Here is a 25,991-nt window from a genome sequence, read left to right on the forward strand (position 1 = left end):
CTGTAATGGACGATTCCTCTTTGAATAACATTCATTTCAGAACACTTACGTGGTTGAGTCAAACTATCGCCATTAGTACTTGATGTAATGAAATGTCCTATGTAAATTATTGAAGTGGCAGTTTTATGAAAATTTGATTTTCTCATTCCATGAGGATTGGATTCTGATTGTACAAGTTGGTTTGTTGTTTGTTTTGTTGTTTTACGCCACATTCAGCAATATTCCAGCTATATAATGGCGGTCTGTAAATAATTGAGTCTGGACCAGACAATCCAGTGATTGACATCATGAGCATCGATCCACACAATTGGGATTGATGACATACATCAACCAAGTGAGCGAGTCTGACCACCTGATCCCGTTAGTCGCCTTTTATGGCAAGCATTTTATGGTTGCTGAAGTGTGTACAAGTAATGTATCCACATAACGGATCAAATACATGATGCTTCTTTTGATGACCAGACATTCCAGTGATTGATTTGAGCATCATGCTTTGTTATGTCTTGTTTGATTTCTTTTGTATCAGACAACGCCATTATGTGTGTCAGATAGTGTATGGGTGGAACTGCTTTGAATGGACTTCAGATACTCCTTGTACACATTTCACTGGAATGTTCACTGTATGTAAGACGTTGGAAAGCTTTAACTTAATGATTGTTGGAAGAGGTGACTATGCTTGTTGTAAGAGGCAACTCACAGGATCGGATGGTCAGACTTGATTGATGCATGTCATCGTAGCCCTATTGTGTAGATTGATGCTCAAATCAATCACTGGATTGTCTGGTCCAGACTTGTTTATTTACAGACAGCCATCATACAGATGGAATATTGTTGAGTGCGGCGGTATTAAACAACAGACAAAACATATAGATATATAATTAGATGTCACAATTCCTTGAGCTGATAATATAATAAATACTTCATGTTTTTACTCATATTCCCACATCGACCAGGGGCATTGTTTTTCTGTGATTCTTTGTGATTTGTGCTCAAGGAATCCTAATGGTGTAAGGCTAAAAATCAAGAGGCTAAAATATGGATTAATCATAATGCCAACTTTTGTTTTGATTCACTTTAGGTTGCTTTTCACTTCATTTTTTGTTTTGAGTGCTTTGCAACCATTAGGATAATGGTGATTACGATCAAGACATTGCCATATTTAGTGCCATTACAAGCTAGGGAAAACAAAACAACACTGTCATCACTCACGGAATTACTTTAAGAATAGATCCCTTAATATCATAGAAAAAGTCTGATTAAATGAGACCTCCCTGGAGCCCTCCTACAAAATCAGGAAGTGAACCAATGGCACCATATTTAATGGCCGATCAGCAGTTTGCAACATCCGGTTTGTTCCCGCACATTCAGAGATAATATAAGCGATGAGTCGTTGTGTTGTGCGTGTTTCCTCCCCGAGCAGAAGAGTGGAGTTGCTGCAATACTTGACAATAGAGACAAAAACTCTTGAGTTGTGATTGTAGCCAAATGGCCATCGAATCATTACAGCAACCTCCATTCATCTCTGTGTAGGGAATATATTACATCACCAAATACATGTGTTGGTGTCTCTTAAACAAAGAAAATAGTTTTTGTTGCCGTGAAGTAAACATTAGAAAGAAATGTAGTTTCTATGTTTGCATCTAATGCTGGTTCAAATATTAATTTTTTTCGCAGTTTGGTCAAATATTGACAAACATTGAAGCATTCTTGTTATCTAAAATTTTGATGAAGCTGTGTTTGAAATCAATAAATACAGGAGTTTCAAGTGTTGACATTCTGCATGTGTGGTAGGCCATTATCCCAGGGAGGAGAACAACATTATGTTGTTGACATGGAGAAGCTCCTGCTGGTGGGGGACATGTTGTATTTACTGATACTTGCCTCACAACTAGCTTTCATTTCCTCTTTGAGTTATATCTCGGGGGGGGGGGGGGGGGGGGGGGGGGGGCTATATCTCACTGATCAAGCCAGTAGCTATATCCCTCTGATCAAGCCAGTAGCTATATCTCACTGATCAAGCCAGTAGCTATATTCCAAGGATCAACCCAGTAGCTATGTAACTATACCCCTCTGATCAAACCAGTAGCTATATCTCGCTGATCAAGCCAGTAGCTATATTCCAAGGATCAAACCAGTAGCTATGTAACTATACCCCTCTGATCAACCCAGTAGCTATATCTCACTGATCAACCCAGTAGCTATATCCCACTGATCAACCCAGTAGCTATATAGCTATATCCTCTGATCAACCCAGTAGCTATATAGCTTTATCCCTTTGATCAACCCAGTAGCTATATCCCTCTGATCACCCCATTAAGTCACTTTAACGAACCCCCTACTAACCAACCCCAGGTCCAGTCCCCTCAGCGTTTTCCTTTGGGTGCTCAAGTTTATCACAGACAAATTAACTCAGTGCCTCACAGATAAAAGAAATCATCATTTTTCCCAAAATGGTTTAGAGTTATGTCCCTTCCCCATGGTGATTTGGGCCCGTTTTTCTGATATAATCTGGTCTGATTGTACATGGAGTTCCATGTGGTCCGGAGGCTGCATTATCATCTTGGTGCTAATCAAATTATTTGGCATGATTTAGATGGTATGATGAGCAATTTGAATGGATCAATTTAGCCAGGAATATTTCAGTTTGCAAGACGGCCATATGATAATGCATGACAGTGTAGTTTTCCTTTTCGTTTATGACTGAATGGCACAAACTAGTTGACATGATCACATTATTGTCATTCATTGCAGATTAGTCAGAATTTGTGAAAAATGTAGTAAAAATGAATTTGTGATGAAACAATGATGAAATATTCTTTGTATTAGGGGATATCTTCTTGGTGAGTGGCGACCAACACATGATGACAGTAGTTACCAATTCTAATGTCGTACAAATATGATTTTAGTACAAGTAGAAACGAAGGTATTATGATGTTTCCTAGGTCTTCTATTTAAGTGGTCCAAGGTTAGATTCCCAAGTGTTCCCTGGTTATAGTGTACACACAGGTTTTGCTTGTTTCTTTGTTTGTTGTTTAACGCCACACTCAGCAATATTCCAGCTATATGACAGCGGACTGTAAATAAGTAAATCAAGTTTGGACCAGACAATCCAGTGACTGACCTCACGAGTACCGATCCACGCAATACGCGACATGCATTTACCAAGTCAGCGAGCCTGACCACCCAATCCAGTTATTCGCCTCTTACGAAAAGCATAGTCGCCTACCATACCTGCACCAATATGTTACATGAATCTGGTAATCCAGCCTTTGAAGTTCACGCTAGTTGACAAGCCTGTGACGACTGGACTGTGCTGGGGACAAGTGATAAACCCAATGGTGGTACTCATCATTTACTTTAGTGTTTGAGGTCTATGATTCTGAACCAGTTCTCAATACTTCAATTTTGCTACAAAATTGAACTGAACAGAATGGATAGAAAATGTAAACACTTTTGTCTCTTTCAAGCAGGACGAGCTACAAACTCAGGGACCAGAGAAATATGGTTTACACTAGCCCCCTTGACTTAAACACCCCCATTTTCTAAAACAGTTAACATGTCTAGGACCTGCTGTTGAGCCTTGACAGACTGATGTGTCAGTGACATTCCTTAATAGTGATACATCTACTTCCTGTTTTCACACAATGCAATTTAATGTTTGGTGTTAGTTTGTATCAGTGATAATGTGTTGTTTTTACTTCTGTAATTCAGCCTCTTTCTTCTGTTTCAGTCAAGAAAACTATGTGGCCATTGATGGAGGTAAGTTCACATGTGTAGTTTTAGTTTTTATAATTCTGTATTTTTTGTCAAATAATAGTCTTCAAGTTGTTGCTTTGCTCTGAGAATGACCCAGTGTACACAATTGTACCAAAACAAGAGCCAACAGTGACAGTCGTATCAATTATACATACATATGGCTGTCAGTGTATGAGGCATGTAGGAAGACAATCAAATACCAGCTGCTCAGCTATGGAAGCTCTCTGAATCTGTGTTAGGCCAAATCAGTTTTATTGTTTGGTTATGATTTTCTTGTCTGATACGCCAAGATACAACCCTGTAAACACTTGTAGGGTCCTGAATCTACCTTGTTATGCAGTCAACATAACACACCTCAAATCATCACAGATAGTCTGTCATACAGACCCTGAAACAAATATATCCAAAACAGCCCATGCAAGTCTGTTATGTTTTGCAATTCTAGATTACTGCAGTGTGAAAATGAAGAAAATCTCTGGGCTTGTTTTTTATTATATTTTATAAGTATTATTTAACGACTGTATTGTTTCCTGTAAAATATGTTCATTTCAGAGACTAGATGTTAGTCTACATCACAGACCATCCCTTCAGCTGGTTCTTACTATTGTGAACACAGGTCATTCTCAGCCTAAGACTTGTCTGCTTTGTTTCTGTTTGAACAATATATATTGTTATACATCTGTTTTCCTGTTGTAAAATTGGTCTGATGACTATAATCCTTGCAGTGTTTCTGCTATTTGAATTGGTAATTTTAGGACTTTAAGCCTTGTAAAAGTTTGCTAAACAATGTAAATTTCTTTACACGAGGATCTATTGTGTTTCTGCACTTTGATACACATCCTCCCCCATCGGCCATCAGTCTCCTGCACAGCACATGCTGTCAGTCATTGTCATGCCAGCTCATTTCCTTCATGCTGCCATGCTTATCATCGTCATGCTAGCTCATGTGCCACTTCCTTCATGTTGTCAGTCATTGTCATGCCAGCTCATTTCCTTCATGCTGCCATGCTTATCATCGTCATGCTAGCTCATGTGCCACTTCCTTCCTGCTGTCAGTCATTGTCATGCCAGCTTATTTCCTTCATGCTGCCATGCTAATCATTGTCATGCTAGCTCATGTGTCACTTCCTTAATGCTGTCAGTCATTGTCATGCCAGCTCATTTCCTTCATGCTGCCATGCTAATCATCGTCATGCTAGCTCATGTGTCACTTCCTTCCTGCTGTCATCGTTGTCATGCCAGCTTATTTCTTCATGCTGCCATGCTAATCATTGTCATGCTAGCTTATGTGTCACTTCCTTCATGCTGCCATGCTAATCATCATGTCACTTCCTTCATGCTGCCATGCTAATCATTGTCATGCCAGCTTATGTGTCACTTCCTTCATGCTGCCATGCTAATCATTGTCATGCCAGCTTATGTGTCACTTCCTTCATGCTGCCATGCTAATCATTGTCATGCTAGCTTATGTGTCACTTCCTTCATGCTGCCATGCTTATCATCATGTCACTTCCTTCATGCTGCCATGCTAATCATTGTCATGCCAGCTTATGTGTCACTTCCTTCATGCTGCCATGCTAATCATTGTCATGCCAGCTCATTTGGTATCTGCCTTCATGCTGCCATGCTAATCTTTGTCATGCTACCTTAATACAGTCAGTCCTTGTCATGCCCTCTTATGCAGCGTTTCCCATTGTCAGTCAGTCATTGTCATTTTAGCCTATTTTTCTCCTTCATACAGTCAGAGTCAGCCATTGTCATGTCAGCTATGTGTGTACACTCATCAACCAACCCCAAAGAATTATCCCCGTGTTGCATGCTTGAAGAAAGTTCTGCGAAATAGGTCTAGTACTTAAATGGAGAACTTGTTTTTGACATGTGGTCGTACTCCAGTGATATAGTAGGTTGCTTATCCAATGGTTTACCTATTCCAGATTTGATCAGAAAGAGCACGCAGATGTGGTACATCTTTGTCTTACTGATAATTGGTTAAAACCCCATTCTCTCACTCACTCCATCACCAAGAGTAAATGGTCTTGAATGGTTTTATTAGCCAAAATCAGGCCAGTAATAATTTGTATCAGGTATTTCGCATGGTGTCACACCAACACGCTCACAGCCATTTCTCAGTCATCATTAAAAAGGGAATCATAAATTTACTGGAACAAATTCAGCTACTAATTCAGTCTTGATGTGTTATGGATCTGTCCAAGTGGAGTCATTATTCCTGGGATTATTCTGATCAACTTCCCCTTTATGTATTGACCAACTTGAGCAGTTTTGTAAGAAGAAACAGAAAAAAAGTAAGAAAAATGTGTTTAGGCAGAGATGTATTGTTCAGAAACGGTGACGGAATTGATCACATAGGCTCAGCTCGGATGAAGCGCTCGGATCTCGGTGACTCATGACACTGCGATCGGTCTGAATTCGGAGGAACTTTTTAACCAATACAAATAAATTGAACAAGCAGAATAATTCCCTTTTGGGTTATTTGGAGCAGTGATTTGGAAGTCTTAAACTCTTGCCCACCTCTTTGACAGGGAGTAGTAAATTTAGTTCTTGATAATTTCGGTGTCATTTGTAGATTGGAAATATTGATGTCTGAAATTGGGGGGTTAATGTGTACTTAACCCTGCGCATGACCACACATGTAGAAGGTGTTCCTCCATTACAATAACTTCCTGAAGGACATGCATGCCTCTAAACTGTCAATAATGCAAGAATATTTTTTAACCTCTGTTTCCACAAAGATCAACAAAATAATATTTATTGTAATGTTTCTTGATGTGTCTTTGACATGAAGGGAAATCAAGTCACGACTTTTTTGATACCAAGGTCAATATAAAATAAGCAGTGCTATGGTAGACTGACATTTATTCCCAGAAAGATTGTATCCTAATTGTACAAAGTATTAAATAAACTCCAATTGGAGCCAAGAACGATGCTTGATAGACTAACATATAGTCTATGGAATCATTCATTACACAATACATTTTTGCCTCTAAAATTAAAACAATTATTTTTCTGCTGATTTCATTTGTGGAATAGTGTTGGCTAGAGCTGGCTAGACTTGTTTTTGTATGTATATCGAGATTGGTTTTGATTTTTACAAAATAAATATATTCCATACTCATGGTGCAGGGCTAAATGCTTAATTTGGAGCTGATACAGTCCAGACTTGCCAAATGATTCTCGACTTGAGTTGAATTCCTTTCTAACTTTATCCTCTCGGGTCTGGGCGACAGACTAGTATGATATCTGATGTTGTTACATACATGGCCTGTCTTGACCACCAGGGGTACTCTATCATAAGCTAGAGCAGCAGCATCAGTTGTCCTGTATGCAGCCCTGAATTGATCCATGTGTCCTACCTCAAACCTTCACTCTGATACGGAGCCATAAACATATTGCCATGCCATGCTTTTCAGGCCCATTGATTCCATCTGACTCTTGCCACACTGCTCATGTTGTCATTTGTATCTTGAAGCATCAGATCAATCAGCAGCCATGCTCTCACTGTATTCCCAACCAGTATGCACTCCCTTCAATTGCATGTCCTTAATGTTCATATCCACCACTCGCCCCATCCACTATCACGTACCCACCACCACTCACATACCCATCATCTCTCACTTCAAACAATCCACCCATCATGTTCCAATCCTTGTTGGCACATACCCATCCTTGCTCCCTTCAACCATCCTCCCCATCCAGTGCATGCAAACTGCCCAACCATGTTCCCATCCTTCTTGGCCTTTAGACCTTCCATCGCATGCAGCCTGCCCTTACAGCGTGATAACTCCCATATACAACACTGTGGAGATATTCATATATAAACTGTAGCTGCTTTGTGTGTTGTCATAGCTACTAGACTTCCTTGTATGTTTATCCTACAGGTGTATGTTGTCTGTTTTCTCGAAAAATCACCAGGCCAGGTATTTTTATATTTTTCTTGCACTTTTGTTTGGCATCCTTTTATGACATATGTACAATGTACCACTACTTGAATACTATTTCCTGCTAACAATGAAGCATTTGTTGATTAACCCCAATCTTTGACTCATGTTCAGATTTGTACTAACACCCACCTTGCATATATTCACACACAAATCCTCTTTATAAAAGCTTGTGTTTTTATTACTTGTTTTAGAGATTTGAGAGGCCATTATGACAAGATGATTAAGCAAATCAATTATTTGTTTTATTTTCCACTTATTTTCTTGGACCTAAATTTCTTTTGGGGAATTATGTGGAATTATTGTTGTAGAGCATATTCTGCAGTTTTATCCTAAAGACAAAGACAAACCAGTCTACTGTTCTGAGAAGTGGTAGATATAAATGAAAGCGCGAGGATTTGGTGTGTATGGATATATGCAAGAACCTGCTCCCCAGCCTAGTTTTGTTCCCGCTAACTTTTCCTTCCAATTGGTTGGCTACTGTGGAGCTTCCCCTGGGTGGTAATGAGTGGTTATAAAATCCATAACATCCTACTTGTCATAACAAAGTTTGCATTATAACATAATTACACATTGTTTCAAATATCTTGAGATGAATGTGTAATATATACATTGATACTGGCAAGATCTTTTGTAATAATTGTGTGTGATGACTGATGAGTAATATGACATTGATACATCTATTTAAATGTTCAATAGAATGGCTACAAACATTCTCAAAACACTGTCAGTGTCAGGAATATAATTTGATAAGAAAGAGAGGTTTCTAAATGTTTATCAAGTTCCCCCTGCATGCCTGTGCCAAGTTTGTGACATATAAATTATTGAGATTGCTTCATTGGGTTACCTTGTCTCCTAACTTAAAATCAATAGCTTTTTAACACAAGAAGCAGATGCTGTAGTCTGTGTATGGCTGAAGTTCTGATGTGGCAGAAAACAAAGCTTCTTGCCTAGCCCTATCATATATCCTGTGCTACGAGCTTAAGTATCTGACTGCTACAATTAGTGATTTAAAGATTTACCATCATCAAGATTTAATGATTTTAACTGCCTTAGTAGAAAAGTATTCTCGATATCTCAGAGCTTAATGCACATTAGGAAGCCTTGGTATGAGAAATGGACAATTTCTTCTCGTATGGCAATACCATGTCAGACTAGAACCTGATAGATGTTTTTTTAGTTGTGTTTTGTTTTGGTATAAATTGAATAAAATCTCAATAACTCTTATCAATATGTTATTATTTTAATCATTGTTAAGCCAATTATTATGAAGAAGATAAATGCTTACATTGGGGAGATGGGGAGAGTGGGGTAGCCCATTGAATAAACCTTGGACGTCAAGGTCCAGGTTTGATTCCAGACGAGGGTGCAGTGTGAAGCCCATTTCTGGTGTCCCCACCATATAGTTTGAGTAGTGCTATGAGGGGTGTATAACTCACTCACTCACTTTCTGAGATGGGACGTGTCACCTGTAACTGCTGTTGGTTACAGCCATTGACATACACAAACACAGTGTATATCATCCACAGATGCTCTAACATGTCACTGATACCTATTGGTTACAGCTATTATTGCACACACATTGTATACACTGTCCATGGAAGATCTAACATGTCACTGTGATCTATTGGTTACAGCTGTTATTGCACACATATTGTATACCCTGTCCATGGAAGCTCTATAACATGTCACTGTGATCTATTGGTTACAGCTATTATTGCGCACATATTGTATACACTGTCCATGGAAGCTATAACATGTCACTGTGATCTATTGGTTACAGCTATTATTGCACACATATTGTATACACTGTCCATGGAACCTATAACATGTCACTGTGATCTATCAATTAAAGACATTATGGCATTACATCCATATAAGCTCTTAACACATCACTAACAGTAACAGAGCTATCTTGTTGAATTATTTTTTTTTTAAATATTTTACTTCATAATGTGTTAATAGGGCATTAAATGTCATAACTAGTTCAGATATATTTTTCCGAATAAGCAAATTGGCTTGAAGGTGACAGACATGAGTAGCCTCCCTTTGGTTTCTGAAGTGCTCGTAGGCAGTACATGCGTTATGCAACAGAATAGGAGTGTTTAGATGGGTGAATCTTGTACTTTCAGATGTACGGGACACTGTGCTGTCGGAGGGCAAGAAATCATCCTCTTTGGGCAAATTTTTACGAAATATTGGGATACGTCGGTCAGGAAGAAAGAACTCGTACAAACAACATTCAGGTAAGGCTGAATGCCAGTTAACTGTATGTAACAAAGTTAGGTCAGGTGTTTGTTAAAACTATCTAATAACTGTCAAGGTTACTGAGTAAATACTTTTCACTTTAAAACCTGTCTGTGTTTACACAGTTTTGCTTATAAAGATCTATGACATGAAAACAGAGTTAGCTAAATATTTCTGGTGTTATAATGCACTTATGAATTTTTCTAGTCTAGGACTACAGCAGACTTATGTCAATTTTGAAACCTTGAAGAAAATATGGTGGTGCTGTAAATGGGAGAAAGCAATGGTAGCTTGAGTTGTTTCTAGCTTTGAAGAAATATTTGTGATGTGCAGCATAGGGAAGCCTGGGCAAAGAGGTCGTCTAAGATGGGGCTATGTTTGATCACACTACAGCACAGGGTTGTTCACATGTCTCTGTGATGTTTGATAACATGCAGCTACATAAATATCAAAACAATGATAGTGTTAGTGTCACCTTATCATTAAGCAACCTCCACCGTGGTCCGATCCCCTGCCGCGTCATGCAAAAAGACGTTAAAAGATTGTACTTGTTGTTACCCTGTCTGGCGCTTGGCATTAAGGGGCTAAAACAAGGACTGGTCGGCTCGGAGTCAGTATACTGTGTCTGAGTGGGGTATTCATGTTAAACTGCGGCATGGTATCTCAGTGAGCTAGCACTATAAATCAGCATCAGTTCGGACTAGTACAAGCAGCCACACGCACACACATACACGTGCATGCATGTCGCTATATAAGTGCAGTAATCTTGGATGCGACGTTAAACCCAATTTCACCTCACCTCACCTTATCATTAAGCTGTTCTGCGCCTCTCCCTGAAGGTAACTCGTTATCATTTCGAAACAGGTTTTTCTGAGAATATTATGTCAATATAAGAATTTCTTTTGAAGTGATTGGGGCCATTCCAGTTTCCTTTCTTGTGTTATGGAGGAACTTACTGTTTTGCAAAATCAATATGCTCAACATAAACTTACGATTTGACTTGAAAATATTTTTGTTAGTATTGTTTTAATTCACATACATATTTCAAGATCTTTTTAATTAAAGGGTAATTAAGCACATATCTTTATGATCAACAAACTTTATATCAAACTTTATGTCAAAGTAGAATCCTGAAATTTATGAACTTTGTATTGACCTTGTTCTGTAATTTAGCTCAAATCAACAATGACAATATTTTCATTTTATTTTGTGGCTTTTTTTTGTCATTTTAAAACAAGGGGTAAAGTTGATCTGGCCTGATTTGGAATGGAAAATAATTTGCTACGTTGACAGTAGAATGTTTGTAATGGAAGCTGTGGGTTGCAGGGAGCGGGACATAGTGGGAAGCACACCACTTGATGGGGATGGCAGAGTGAGTGAGGGACTTGTGTGGTCAGGAAATAGTCCAGCCAATGTGGCTCTGGGGTTAAATAAGAGGCCTGAATAGTATGACCTCCTTTTGACTGACATTTAGTCCCAGAAAGAAGTCCCAGAAATCATTCCATCATCATCCATAGTGACTGCAGACTGACCTCTGGTATTTCCGCCATAAGCCGCCCCTTATACGGTAGTTGCCTCATGCATGAACACAATCATGATAAGTGGTCCAGTGTAGAACCGTGTCTGGCAGCTCACCTTCCCAGGACTGGGATTTGGGGCAACTACGGGGGTCGTAAGAGCGACTTAATGGATCAGTGGTTAGGCTCGGTGACTTTCTTGATAATATTTCATCATACCCAAGTGGAGTGGATCGTGCTCACAATATCAATCGCTGGATTTTTGGGCCCAGACTTGATATATAGCTGTAATGTTTTTGAGTGTGGCGTGGAATAACAATCAAACAAATACTGGACTGATGCATGCTCTACAGTATACACTGGTACTAGGATGCAACTGCATCACTGTAGACCCCTATTGCAATGCTTGGTAACATGGTGATAAAAAGTGTGATGTTCGGTCAGTCACACAACAAATGTTCACAGTCATGCAGGAGGATTTACTCATATATCAAGCCAGCAGGTGCTTGTCCCGCTTCAATATTAGTTCTACGCCATAACTGTTGAATTAATGTATATTTGAATTGATTTTTTTTATAAAAAGCCTAGGCAAGTCTAGATCACACTAAACCAAGTCTAGTTTCTATGATTAATGAAACAGCAGAGGACTTGTTTTCTTTTGAAAAAAATAAATTACTCTTTTTTTAATTAAATGTTTTCATTGACTATGTGTCCAGTTGATTATTTATAGAGACTTGCGTGTAAGGAAATAGTAAGAAAAATATCCTAATCCAAGGTTAAGTAGAATATTTATAAGACAGCAGCCATATAATCCGAGGCTGATGGCTGGACATGAAGCTGGGCAAGCCAACCATGACGCCCGCCAACACTCACCAGATGGTTTAATGGAGAAACAAGGCATATGATGTGTTATTTACCATTCCAGGCGACCTGCTGGCCTCGGATATCACGATGAGCGATGAAGACCGTATAGCACTGATGGTGATGGTGAAGGAGGGCAAGATCTCCACGGAAACAGCTTTAGAGGTGGTGAGTTGTTATCTGCCTGTATATTCGCAGCTTTATTTGCTTCCTTGTGGTATTGTTATTGTTAGAATCATACTACGATGTGCAGAAACATCAGTGCTAGTGTAGTCTTTTTTCTGTGAAGTGATTTTGTGGTCTTACTGTTCACCCAGCTGAGTACCCTATTCTGGGCTTGAGTCTGTACGTCGTGGCAATGTCAGCTTCTAGAATAGCCATTTCTGTTGGGTACTTCTTCACACTATCTGTTGGGGAAAAAAGCAAACAAAAGCTGGTTTTATCATCAAGGGATGTGAAGTACTGCAAATGAATGGGGCATCTAAGGACTTGCAAGATGTTCTTGTCCTTGTTCAATGAGAATGGCGTGGTTTACAGCAATACGTTAACCTGTTCTGAAATTTTAAGTTGCTGTCAAGAACCACTTCATTTGATCACAAGTATGATACAACAGTAACCCCAATGCCTTTTCACTGTGAAGCTGACATATTGGATTAACTCTGTCTATCATCCTTTGTGTCCCTTCACCATGTAATGAACTAGATCAACAAAGTGGCATTTTGGATTAATCACTTCTCTGACTAACGATCATCTTCATGCTGCTCGCTGCTTTAATATGCTTCTGCAACATAACCTTTGATATAACAGTCATATATTGGACATGGTAGTGGGACGTTGATGTCATTTACTGGACACAGTCCTTGGACTAGGTTGGTTCTATGGAAGAACGGAAGGATGGGTCCCATGTGCTGTTCAGTCCATAAGTGATGCTATCATCATGATGCTGTTTTTGTGAATTAACCGTTAATGATAACACTGGATATGGGATGTTGAAAGTGTTGACACTAACGACATAGAGTGTACTGGATGTTGACCTAAGGACATAGAGTGTACTGAATGTTGACAGTAAGGACATAGAGTGTACTGGATGTTGAAAGTGTTGACACTAAGGACATAGAGTTTACTGGATGTTGACACTAAGGACATAGAGTGTACTGGATGTTGACACTTAGGACATAGAGTGTACTGGATGTTGACGCTAAGGACATGAAGTGTACTGAATGTTGACCTAAGGACATAGAGTGTACTGGATGTTGACACTAAGGACACTAAGGACATAGAGTGTACTGGATGTTGACCTAAGGACATAGAGTGTACTGGATGTTGACACTAAGGACATAGAGTGTACTGGATGTTGACACTAAGGACATAGAGTGTACTGGATGTTGAAAGTGTTGACACTAAGGACATAGAGTGTACTGGATGTTGACTCTTAAGGACATAGAGTGTACTGGATGTTGACCTAAGGACATATAGTTTACTGGATGTTGACCTAAGGACATAGAGTGTACTGGATGTTGACACTAAAGACATAGAATGTACTGGATGTTGACTCTTTAGGACATAGAGTGTACTGGATGTTGACTCTTAAGGACATAGAGTGAACTGGATGTTGACCTAAGGACATAGAGTGTACTGGATGTTGACCTAAGGACATAGAGTGTACTGGATGTTGAAAGTATTGACACTAAGGACATAGAGTGTACTGGATGTTGACACTAAGGACAAAGAGTGTACTGGATGTTGACACTAAGGACATAGAGTGTACTGGATGTTGACACTAAGGTCATAGAGTGTACTGGATGTTGACACTAAGGACAGAGAGTGTACTGGATGTTGAAAGTGTTGACACTAAGGACATGAAGTGTACGAACTGTCCTGGGATTTTTAGTGTTAATGCATAAACACATAGTCCAAATGATGTGACTCAGACTAATGCTATACAGGGCATAGTTGTTTTGTTCCATGCTTTAAACATCTCGATGACTTTGTTATTGTAGGGACCTTACGAATAGTGCATAAGATACAATGAGATAACTTGTACCCAGTTGTCTGCCAGGCCAGACCTAAAACATGTAGTGTTGCGAAGTACTTTGAAGACAGAATATGCCCTAGATATGAAGGAGGATTCAGACGATATATGGATCATATGGACGAACAAGATGCTGAGTTATGTACTAGTTTCATGGATTTTTTATGCTCAGTTTTTTATATTCATGTGTCTGTCTACGCTTCGCTCGTCAAATATTTTTGAAGCGTGATTAATGTATGCCTTATTATTTCAACAGCTGTCTTTAAGTGAGCTATTTAAAACTATTTCTAGACAAGTATTGGCATTTTTGTCTGAAAAAATATGATTTGAATCCTTGTGCCCATCAGTGATGACCTAAGGCAATATTTCACACTGATCAATGCCACTTTGTATTTGAGCGGGGAGTATGTGTGGTAGGGCTTATCCCATGGCGCGACAGGGATTACGTTCAAGAATCAAAACTGATAAATGCCCTTTTACATGAGAAATTAACATCAAAGCAAGCAGAGGGGATATTTCAGATTTGGAGAGACAATAGAAGTTACTCAATCCAAGACATCACATTAGAGCTTCAGTTCAGTAGATTTACTCCTTACTCGCTCCTTTGTTCCATGCATAAAGACTGAGTTCAAGAAAAAATTTGAAGACAGCCTTGGTGTTTCTGATTGGCCAAATCAATGAGAGGTCTGGATTTTGTGGCAGTGTGAATTTTCATGGTTTCATGAAAGGTGGCAAATGTATTTATTCAGACGTATTGGTCCTCAAAAGCTACTTAATAACTGAATTCATGCTCCCCAGGGAAGACTGGTTGCCAGTGATGTCGGAATTACATTGATGATATGATTCCCAAATGTTTGCACAGAAAGTTGTTATATGCACTTCCGATGTTCATGCTCTGTGTGGAGCTGTCAGAAAATTAGCATATGCTATTCTTGGAGCTAATGGATTATTGGATTTATATCTTATGTAAACTTTCTCAGCAAAAATGATTTTTCGCTATTAGCAGATTCAATAAATGCAGATGCAAGAACTTACTTGGAAAGTTGTTTTCAAATATTGGTAATGATTTTCCTGTTTCTCAAACGATTAATGGTATTTGTTTCATATTTAAGGATTGGGGTAGGTTGGGGTTGTTTTCACCATAGTTGGTGTATTTGAGGTTGCATGGAGATTCTTGTTGGAACATACTTGGGAAAGCTGGTATATATAATGTTTTACAAATCCCTTCATTTGTCACATGCTGTATTACATAAATCTTATCAAGTTATAGATGGTTGCTGAATGTTCAGCATCTGGAAATATTTCTAAAATTATTTTGTGCTAATGGACACTACTTTAAAGCCTTGAAGACAGACATTACAAATTCCCTTCAGATCTTTTCAGACAGTAGGTGCTTGCAGCCAATCAGTTTGCACCACTATTCCACCAACAGCAGCTTCACTTACCGTTTCCATCTGTGCTTGGCGCCAACGGTGTATGTGGGCAATGTCACTGTCAACGCCTAGGTGTTTGCCTACTCTGGTATTACATGTTTGTAGTCTCTGCTGTTCACACTGGGGTGACGTCTCGTATACAGCAGTTGACAGGGCAAGGTTCATCATTGACACTTTGTTGGTTACATGTCTACAAGAGCTGGTGTCAGGACTAGCCTTGCTCCAAGGCTGTATTGAACGATAGGTCCATGGATGTGTAGTAAGTTGTCTCTTATAGGGACAACTTATTATTTACATAATCTAGAAATGATGATCTAACCTAATAATTATTGCCTTTGAGACTTGTGCAAGTCTAGTGTCAGGACCTGTAGAGGGAAATGGCGGTGCACTCCATTTGAATTTGTTTACATACAAGTTGACAGGTCAGGACTCCTCATACTGAGTGAGTGAGTGAGTTTTGATCTGTATTCCTGTTATATCACGGTATGTCAGCTTAATGTGGGAGGCAAGCCTGAAGTAGGTCTCTGATGTTTACCACTTTTGTGAAACCCAGGAGCATGGGTTGGTGCTGACAAACATAGAAACATAATTAGGGTGTACAGAGAGACTCCTCAAACAGCTTGCTCGTTCACAACTACCAGTGCTGGTGCCAAGAAACATAGAGACATGCAGTGGTTATCTGTTTCCATATTTCATAGATTCTGTGTGAATTGATGGATTATCAATTGCTGAGACATGAGATCACATGACAAAGGAAATATGGTACATTATAAAGGTTGCTCTGTTTATCAACAGAAAGTGAACCGAGAATTGCTTTGTCTGGTTAGATGAGGAAGTAAGTAGGTGCACACGAGGGTTGATGACTCAGTCGCCAGGTTTAATATTATCTCTGATGGTTTCAACTAACCCTGTGTTTAAGGGCTGAATCTTGTTTACAATTACTTGACAGATACAGCTTTTACACATTATTGTACTTTCAGAACTACTTTGTAGTAACAATAATTGAACAACCGCCAACTCTTATTTTGAAACCCATGGAGAGAGAATGAAACATAGAATCAAGCCTTGTTACTCAATACACTCTTATCCATTACTGCCTACTTGCCTGAAACCCTAGTCCTGCACCAGGACTGTGGTATATATTTATTTTATGAAAAACAAAACCAATGTTAGTCTTCTCCACCCCCACCCCACTGTGTTTGTGTCTTCGCCTACACCCGATTGTGCCTGTGTCTTCGCCTACACCCTCCCTTTGCCTTGCTCTGTAGCCCTACACCCCCTCTCTGGTGACTACAGAACACATGTGGAGCCCAGGTCTGTCAACATGAACATTAACCAGTAAGACAGACATTTAGAAACATGTTTGTCATAGAAATGTTGTTATTTGTGAGGATTCCAGTGCTGCCACCAAGTGTTACTAATATAGGGGGCGACAGATCTAATAACAGGCTACCAGCAGCTTTGAGCACTTAAACAAAAAACTTCCAGATGTCATTGCAATGCTTGTTGTCAACTTTCTTCAACGCCTACTCAAAGTTCAGCCCATGTCTGCTTGTTCAAATCTGACTTTCATTTTGCCTCTTGTGTCTGCCCACAACTGTATAGGCTTATCTGCTCTTCTTGACAAGCTCAATTTGAACACTTCCAGGCCATTTTGTAGCAATAGATATCTTGCCACTCAACTTCAGGCTCAAATGACTACAAATCCGTTTTTGTTTAACCTCAGCTTCACAACCCTCAAGTCTCTAACCCTTTTTCATTCATATAATTTTCACGGCTTTTTTGCTTTCTAAGCCCAATGGATTTTGTGTTGATGGATAATAGAGACTCTCTGGCGTTACGTTACAACCAGCAGATCTCTGAACCATACACCCCAAACATCTGACACCCCCACCCCCTTTCAACCATTGATGGGGTCATACCGCCCACACGGCCAGCTGTGTGACCCCACTTCAACCCCACCCCAACAGGAAACAGACTAGTAACCCCACACGATTATCATACAGCAACCAGTGCTAAACATTGATGGGACACACCACTTGTGCTCCACCCCCTCAAGAAACAGACTAGTGACCCCACAAGATTATGGTACAGCAACCAGTGCAAAACATTGATGGGACACACCACTTGCGCTCCACCCCCACAAGAAAGAGACTAGTGACCCCACAAGATTATGGTACAGCAACCAGTGTAAAACATTGAAGGGACACTCCACTTGATCCCCACCCATACAGGCAGCTGTGACCCCCTCAAGATTGTCCCAACCAGCGTACCACCATGCAAGAGAGTTAGGACATTCTGAGCTGACCTCACACATGGCTTATATCGAGAATCTGAATTCTGTCAACACCCACATTATGTAACATTTAACAGGACTCTGGCTTACAGGAGATTTAATTTTGGTTGTAATCTGATTCTAGAAAGCGGTGGGTTGCCAGGCCTGGGATCCTAACACGGAAACCATGTGATGGTGACACACAAAAGTAGTCGCATGTCATGACTCACGGTGCAGACTTAGACACATAAACAACACACATTCCATGGGGGGCATCATGGCCTTGTCCACTGAGGCACCGCCACTTGGTTCCCCCTATGGGGATTCTTTGCTGGAATTATCCCAAGCAGCCTTGCTCCATGAATGGTAAATCCACGAATTATATAATCTTTAGATTAGGCATACTAGGATGCCAGTCTTTAATAGGGGTGAGGTGAAATTGGGTTTAATGCTTGTACTAGTCCCGACTGATGACGATTTATAGTGCTAGCTCACTGAGATACCATGCGGCAGTTTAACATGAATACCCCAATCAGACACAGTATGACTCCAAGCTGACCAGTCCTTGTTTTAGCCCCTTAATACCAAGCGCCAGACAGGGTAACCACGGAGGCCGTCCTCTTTTAAAGGGACATCTTGTTCTTATTATTTATGTGATCAAGGAATTATGATTTAAACTAATAATCATTTCCTCAGAGATTTGTGCAAGTCTAATACTGGATATAAGAGGCAAATCAAAGGATCAGCTGGTCAGGCTCACCAAATTGGTTGATTGATTGTCATCGTGAGCCAATCACTGGATTGTCTGGTACTTGATCCAGTACAAAACACTGTCATATAGCTTCAACAACAAGCTAGGTACTTCGAGATATGTGCCATCGTAGCGCTAAGGTGATTGTAACTTTTTACTTTAGCATAGACTTACAACTTTCTTAGTGCTACAATCACTTTGTGGAACAGGCCCTAGTGGCTTTGGCTAAGGACTGACCATTTGATATTCTGGGAGGGGGGGTGGGGGACTGGGATTTTGTATCAAGATAAGATATTTTTTAGGCTACAGCTACAAAACCAGATATTTTTTTTAAAAATGTGTAGTTTTTTGTGGCAGGCAATTCCTTAGTCCTTCAACAGTCTGAATCATAGTTCATTTTTTTCACAAATTTTTTCAATAAAATCACACAAAAATTATGATAGTTAGAGCTGGCTAGACATGCTTTAATATACATCTGGATTGGTTTAATGAAATAGATATATTCCACAATCATGGTGAAGGACAGGCCATGGGTTTGAAACTGATATTGGTATTATTGTGGCCCTTGGCGCAGCAACACTGTATGTGCACGACTTCACATCAGACTCTTCCCAGAGTAAGTTGATGATGCCATGATGTGACTGAAGTAATGTATTTTCATCATTATGGGGGCAGTGGAAAATTGTGTTGGGCGTAATGACAGGTCATGAATTATTACGGATTTTGTGGTTCACATATGTCTTTTGCATACAGGTTGTTTGACACACAGAATATATTGTCATTTCATCTTGTTCAAGGTGAAAAGATTTGAGGATGACAGAAGAGCTGATGAAGTGAAGGAGAACCGGCTGGTAGGTTGCCTAGTTACCATGGTGATTGGACACATATGCTAAGCCCAAAGTACCCCAGAGTTGACTTGGGCTGGTTTACACATTATGAACAGAAAAAGGTTGATTATTATTGTCATCATTGTTGAACAGACACAAAGCTATCCTAGCGCTACGACAATCGTAAGTCTATGTAGAAGTATGGGAGTTACAATCATCTTAATGCTATCGTCGCTTTGTGGAATGAGGCCCTGGGTAGTTCCAACTATCTCACTAATGGTCGTCACAAGCAGCCAGCCATACAGTGGGTATGAATGGCGAGAATGAAGTATGTTCCTGATAGTTCTGGCAGTAAGTCAATGGCAACGACAATCTTTATTACCCACAAGGGAATTATTTTTAAACATGGAAGTGTAAGTAGCTACTGATTGTATGCATAAAATCCAACATACAAACAAACATCTGTAGAAAAGGTACATTGTATAACAATCATTTAAGAGAGGGATACTTGTTGAGATAAAAGATCTGAGAGCTCTACTTGTCTTAGAAATGTAGCATTAAATATCATCATCCAGAGGGAAGTTGTGCATACTCTTTGTGTAAAATGTGATTGGGGTCCGCTAATTTTGTTTGACTGTTCTTGTATGAAACAACTAAACTGTCAAAAGATATTCCAGCTATTTTACTAGCTAAATAAAACAATTTTGTCCAAGTGTGATATATTCCACACTGAAAGATGCCAATATGGCTTGAACACTGAATGGAAAGCTTTAGAACACTTTAAACAAACAAGTGATCAGAAATGACACAATATATATTTTTTATCAGGAATAAGAGATTTTAGTTTTGCATAAAATTTAATCAGTATTGACATTTCTTGAAGACAGTGTCAATATGGACTATCCCCCACTTTTCCTCTTTAGGTAGAGTCAGAAACATATACTGCTCCAAACAAGTCAAGGAACAATTGGAAGACTGTGTGTTGCAGTACCCACCAGCCATGACAGATTATACTATAGTTATGCATAAATAGTGTTCTTAACTTCTTTTGAGCAGTGGGGGCACGGGTGGCCCAGTCGTCTAAGGCGCTGCGATTCGCTGTGCAGAGTTGCGTCCCTTAGGCATGCCAGAAACCTATGATTGTGGGTTCGAATCCCGGTTTGCCCCGATTATGTTTCTAGGTTTGTCAGCACCATACCTGTGCTCGTTGGTTTCACCGAAGTGGTAAACGTCTGAGAGCTGCATCACTTCGAGCTTTCCTCCCACATTAAGCTGACATGCCGTGATATAACTGGAATACTGTTAAAAGTGGCGTTAAACCCAACTCACTCACTCACTCACTCTTTTGAGCAGTATACATCAACTCAATCAGAAACCATTGTGATCCAAATTTTGAGCTGAATAACCATTTTCTATATTTTACCATTTTTATTAGGTTTCTTTCAGAATTAATCTAGTTGCAGAGAGGCTCATTGTAGAAGCTATGTAATGCCTTTGATTGGCATTGGAAGGGGAATGTGTACATCGTATGCTATTACAGTATCAGATTAGGGAATGACATGAAGAGATGAAACCGTTCCCTATCAGATTTGTAACATTGATGATGACTTTAGACTGTTTGAAATAAAATGAGAAGAGTTGAAAATTTGAGTCGCTGACAATTTCAACTGTCAGGGCTGCTTGTGTGAGTCATGATAGCTTTAATCAGGTAGTTCTGGATTATTCTCGACTTTATTAAATGTACGTTCAATCATGTTCCCTGTGTTGATTCTTGAGTCATCCATTGATCATAGGTTTAAAGATGATCTGCCAGGAATACTGGTGTAACCAGCCTACCGGGATCAGGTGTCGGTTCACGCTGCCTGTTGCTCATGCAACAACCAAACACTGTTGTCAAGGGAATGTCCTCTCGCAACCAAAACTGTCAATTATTGCAGGAGACGTGCAGATCAAACATTTCTAATTCCATCTCATTACTCAATGTAAATGGTAGCCATCTCTATGTTATTCATGCTCCAAATCAGGAAGGCTCTGTGTAGAAAGCCATTACAAGCTATTTCACTTGCCACTCACCTTAGGGAGGGCTGTATTTTTTAGTCATAATGATCAGTTGTCAAGGAAGTATCACAATCAATTTATTATGAATGATTTTGCTGGTTGGTCACTGAGTGAGTTGTTAGGAAAGTGTTGTGGTGAATATGATAGAGCCAATTTAACCTGAATGCCACGGACTTGAAACGATAATATTATTCCAAGGGTCCGAAGGTTAGGGTATTCTCCTCAGGGAATTCCATTCAGTTTTATCTTGATTCGTTGTGAGATTCTGAACTAGATGACAAGTCCCTGTTTGTTTTTGCTAGCCATTATTGGTTTAATTCAGTAATATCTCAGCTGTCAGATTCTATCAACATTTATCCAAAGTTTCCTTTGATCAGAATTTTCGTAATTTTTCTGAATTGATGCAATTGAAGACTTCTTCTTCCTAAAGAAAATTGTTCCTATTGGGAGGTGTGAGACACTTTCATTGATTAATTCAAACTTTATTTAATTCAAGATTCAAGTTAAATATGACATTCTTCGCTGCACAGACAGAGACTTGGCTTTCACACAAGGTCAATAAAATACACATTTATTCAAGAACTTAGAATTAGATTAAGTGAAATGAAAATTGGAAACAATTTAAGATGGACATTTCTTTAAGGGTAGTCCAATGTTTGCTTTGGCTGGTTTGATGTAGTTGGAATATAAAAAGTAATTTTTTGTGACTATAGATAACAGTGGTTGTCACCACTAAGATTAAAGCTGCCAGTCCACACATCAACTCTGACTAGTGGTTTATGTAACGTAACTAGATTTGGTGGGAAAACAAGTAGACAGATTTCCACGAGTCTTGGAACGACCAAGTTATTTATCATAACCCTACATGTAAGAAAAGTATGAGATGTTTTTCCTTGAAGACATGTAAGGCTGCCAAGGTTAATATGAAGTTGGGGATGCAATGTTGGCCAAAAGATATCTTACCGCCATGTTTGATGAAGTCTGTGTTAAGGCATTGGTTAAATCTAGTGGTATGATTGACAAAAGTCAGGTTAAGGCATTGTTAATTCTAGTGGTATGATTGACAAAAGTCAGGTTAAGGCATTGGTTAATTCTAGTGGTATGATTGACAAAAGTCAGGTTAAGGCATTGGTCAATTCTAGTGGTATGATTGACAAAAGTCAGGTTAAAGCATTGTTAATTCTAGTGGTATGATTGACAAAAGTCAGGTTAAGGCATTGGTTAATTCTAGTGGTATGATTGACAAAAGTCAGGTTAAGGCATTGGTCAATTCTAGTGGTATGATTGACAAAAGTCAGGTTAAAGCATTGTTAATTCTAGTGGTATGATTGACAAAAGTCAGGTTAAGGCATTGGTTAAATCTAGTGGTATGATTGACAAAAGTCAGGTTAAAGCATTGTTAATTCTAGTGGTATGATTGACAAAAGTCAGGTTAAGGCATTGGTTAATTCTAGTGGTATGATTGACAAAAGTCAGGTTAAGGCATTGGTTAAATCTAGTGGTATGATTGACAAAAGTCAGGTTAAGGCATTGGTTAATTCTAGTGGTATGATTGACAAAAGTCAGGTTAAGGCATTGGTTAATTCTGGTGGTATGATTGACAAAAGTCAGGTTAAGGCATTGGTCAATTCTAGTGGTATGATTGACAAAAGTCAGGTTAAAGCATTGTTAATTCTAGTGGTATGATTGACAAAAGTCAGGTTAAGGCATTGGTTAAATCTAGTGGTATGATTGACAAAAGTCAGGTTAAAGCATTGGTTAAATCTAGTGGTATGATTGACAAAAGTCAGGTTAAAGCATTGGTTAAATCTAGTGGTATGATTGACATAAGTCAGGTTAAAGCATTGGTTCATTCTAGCGGTATGATTGACAAAAGTCAGGTTACGGCATTGGTTAATTCTAGTGGTATGATTGACAAAAGTCAGGTTAAAGCATTGGTTAATTCTAGTGGTATGATTGACATAGGTCTGTGTTAGAGCATTGGTTAATTCTAGTGGTATGATTGACATACATGTAGTATGTGTTAGAGCATGGCATAATTCTAGTGCTATGATTGACATGAGTCTATGTTGGAGTATGGTATAAATTTAGTGATATGATTGATTTATGAAACGGGGCCCTTATTAGGGCTATTAAACATATTCTGTTCTATATTAATCATATGACATACTTATCAAAAGAAATTAAGAATAACCCGATTCATTCATATTACTATGTGCTGTAGTTCGTCTGTCATGCCATGACATATTAACCATAGTAATATGAAAGAATTTGGTGGTCCTTAATTTCTTTTGATTAGTATATGATATGGATATGAATTCTTGCACATATTAACAAAACAACAATGTGAAAGTAGCATTGATTTGACAGGAAGTGGACTTATCCCTGTGTTGCCGATGTGGTGCTGTGACATCTGTCTGCTTTATATGGCTTTCAGAAACCCAGGTATGAGTGAGTGAGTGAGTGAGTATGGTTAAGCCGCTTTTAGCAATAGTCCAGCAATATCACGGCGGGGGACACCAGAAATGGGCTTCACACATTGCCCAGGTATGACAAATTGGGTGTGAACCTTGGTTTTAACCTGAGTGAAAGTTGGTGAAGCATGATTTGAACCTTGTTGAACAGTGTGTTATTGTATTAATATGTTTAGGTATTAATTGGTTAAATGATTTGTCTCTCTCTTCCCCTTGCAGTTTGAGTCACCAGCATCCCGGAAAAGCGGGAAAGATAAGAAAAAGAAAGCAGGTGTTGGAGGAAAACCTACCAAATCACACTCGGCCGTGTATACAGGTATGTGAGATGTCACAGGGAACAACTTATCTCGCAATAGTCTTTGTGATTCTTCCTTTGAACAACATATTGGGAAAGCAGCATTGATACCCCTTATCCTTGGCTGTAAGGCCACCATATATTAGAACCATGTTAAGATCCGGGTTAGAATTGGCAACCAGTGCTTGTTGTCAGAGGTGACAAATGTGATCGGGATCAGGTTCTCCTACTTGGTTCATGCATGTCATTGTTAACCAATTGTGTAGATTGATGCTCATGATGTCATATAGTTGACAATTCTGTTAGTATTGAATTACTTACAGAAATCATGCTGGTCAGTTATCTTTGATTCAGTTTTGTGAAAATATTCTGTTTGTTTCAGATGAAGCGCCAAAGTGCCATGTCTGCAAACATCTAATGCTCAACCAGGACTACGAACTGCCCCTTCCACCGCCACCTTCCGACGGCCAGCCGCTGTACGAGTGTTGCCGGCATCGACGCGTGCACAGTGTCGGGCATATTGACTTTCCACAGCATCTACATTCCCCACCGTTTGTGCGCGCATTCTCCTGTTCACCCACCCGCAACGCCACGCAGTCATCAGTGGTGAGTTCCCCAGGACCTGCTCATAGTAGACTCTACTCCCCCATACTGTCACAGGCACCCCGGATACCCACAGTTACCTCGCAGTCAGCTCTACCTCAGGGAGCGGAGAATCTCAAAGAAAGGCTCTCAGGAAAACCACAAATATTCCTTCACAAAACCCCGTCAAGGACGTCTTTACTGTCCTCGGAGTCGGACCATTCAATGGAGTGTACGTCACATGCCCCACTGAAATCAGACGTTGTGACCACACGTAATGATGACATGAACTATTGTAGCACAAACTCTACTGTGTCCATGAGTTCCGATAACTCTCCTGCTCAAGGGAGGAAGAAAAGTGAAAATGCTGTTAAAGCTAAAGGTCATAGGGTAAGGATCTAGAATTACTCAACTGTTACATTTCTGTTTGCAGCAATGTTATTTTGTGACTTGCTGCACATAGCTGACCTAATACAGCTGCAGCAGGAATGGTCAACCATTTCCTGGAAGAAGTGTGTGAGGGATTGGGTTTGGTTTAACGCCTCTTCGAACAGTATTTCAGTTATATCACAGCGTGTCAGTTTGATTCAGGTCTCAGACATTTATCACTTTGCTGTACGGTGCTGACATATCTTGAAACAATCAGGGCAAACCAGGATTTGAATCTATGATCATAGGTTTCTGGCATGCCCAAGGGACACAACTCTGTACAACAAATTACAGCGTCTTAAATGACTGGGCCAGCTGTGCCCCGATTGATCAGTTAACACAAAAGGCATGGATTGATGTTCACAGTTCAACAGTTTTCCAGAGAAGATTTTCTCCCAAGCACCCTTTATGTGTTGTGTGAGTGAATGAATATTGCTTAATGCTGAATCATCAGTCTTGCAGCTATTTGCAGTGAGCAGGTTGTATGAGGCAATGGAT

The 25,991-nt window shown here is 39.6% G+C and overlaps 1 protein-coding gene across 1 annotated transcript in view; it reads left to right on the forward strand.

The window, feature by feature from the left end:
- Positions 1-25,991, forward strand: part of LOC139473700 (SAM and SH3 domain-containing protein 1-like) — a 117,116-nt gene that overhangs the window by 72,385 nt on the left and 18,740 nt on the right. The window contains exons 5-11 of the mRNA XM_071256411.1: positions 3,731-3,759; positions 7,653-7,691; positions 9,845-9,958; positions 12,402-12,505; positions 19,626-19,679; positions 24,407-24,503; positions 24,865-25,454. Of these exons, the coding sequence (XP_071112512.1) occupies positions 3,731-3,759; positions 7,653-7,691; positions 9,845-9,958; positions 12,402-12,505; positions 19,626-19,679; positions 24,407-24,503; positions 24,865-25,454 (1,027 nt within the window). The remainder of the gene's footprint in view (positions 1-3,730; positions 3,760-7,652; positions 7,692-9,844; positions 9,959-12,401; positions 12,506-19,625; positions 19,680-24,406; positions 24,504-24,864; positions 25,455-25,991) is intronic.

This window comes from Haliotis cracherodii, unplaced genomic scaffold, assembly GCF_022045235.1.
Source record: "Haliotis cracherodii isolate W230 unplaced genomic scaffold, xgHalCrac1.p SCAF_3, whole genome shotgun sequence".
Classification (NCBI taxonomy): domain Eukaryota; kingdom Metazoa; phylum Mollusca; class Gastropoda; order Lepetellida; family Haliotidae; genus Haliotis; species Haliotis cracherodii.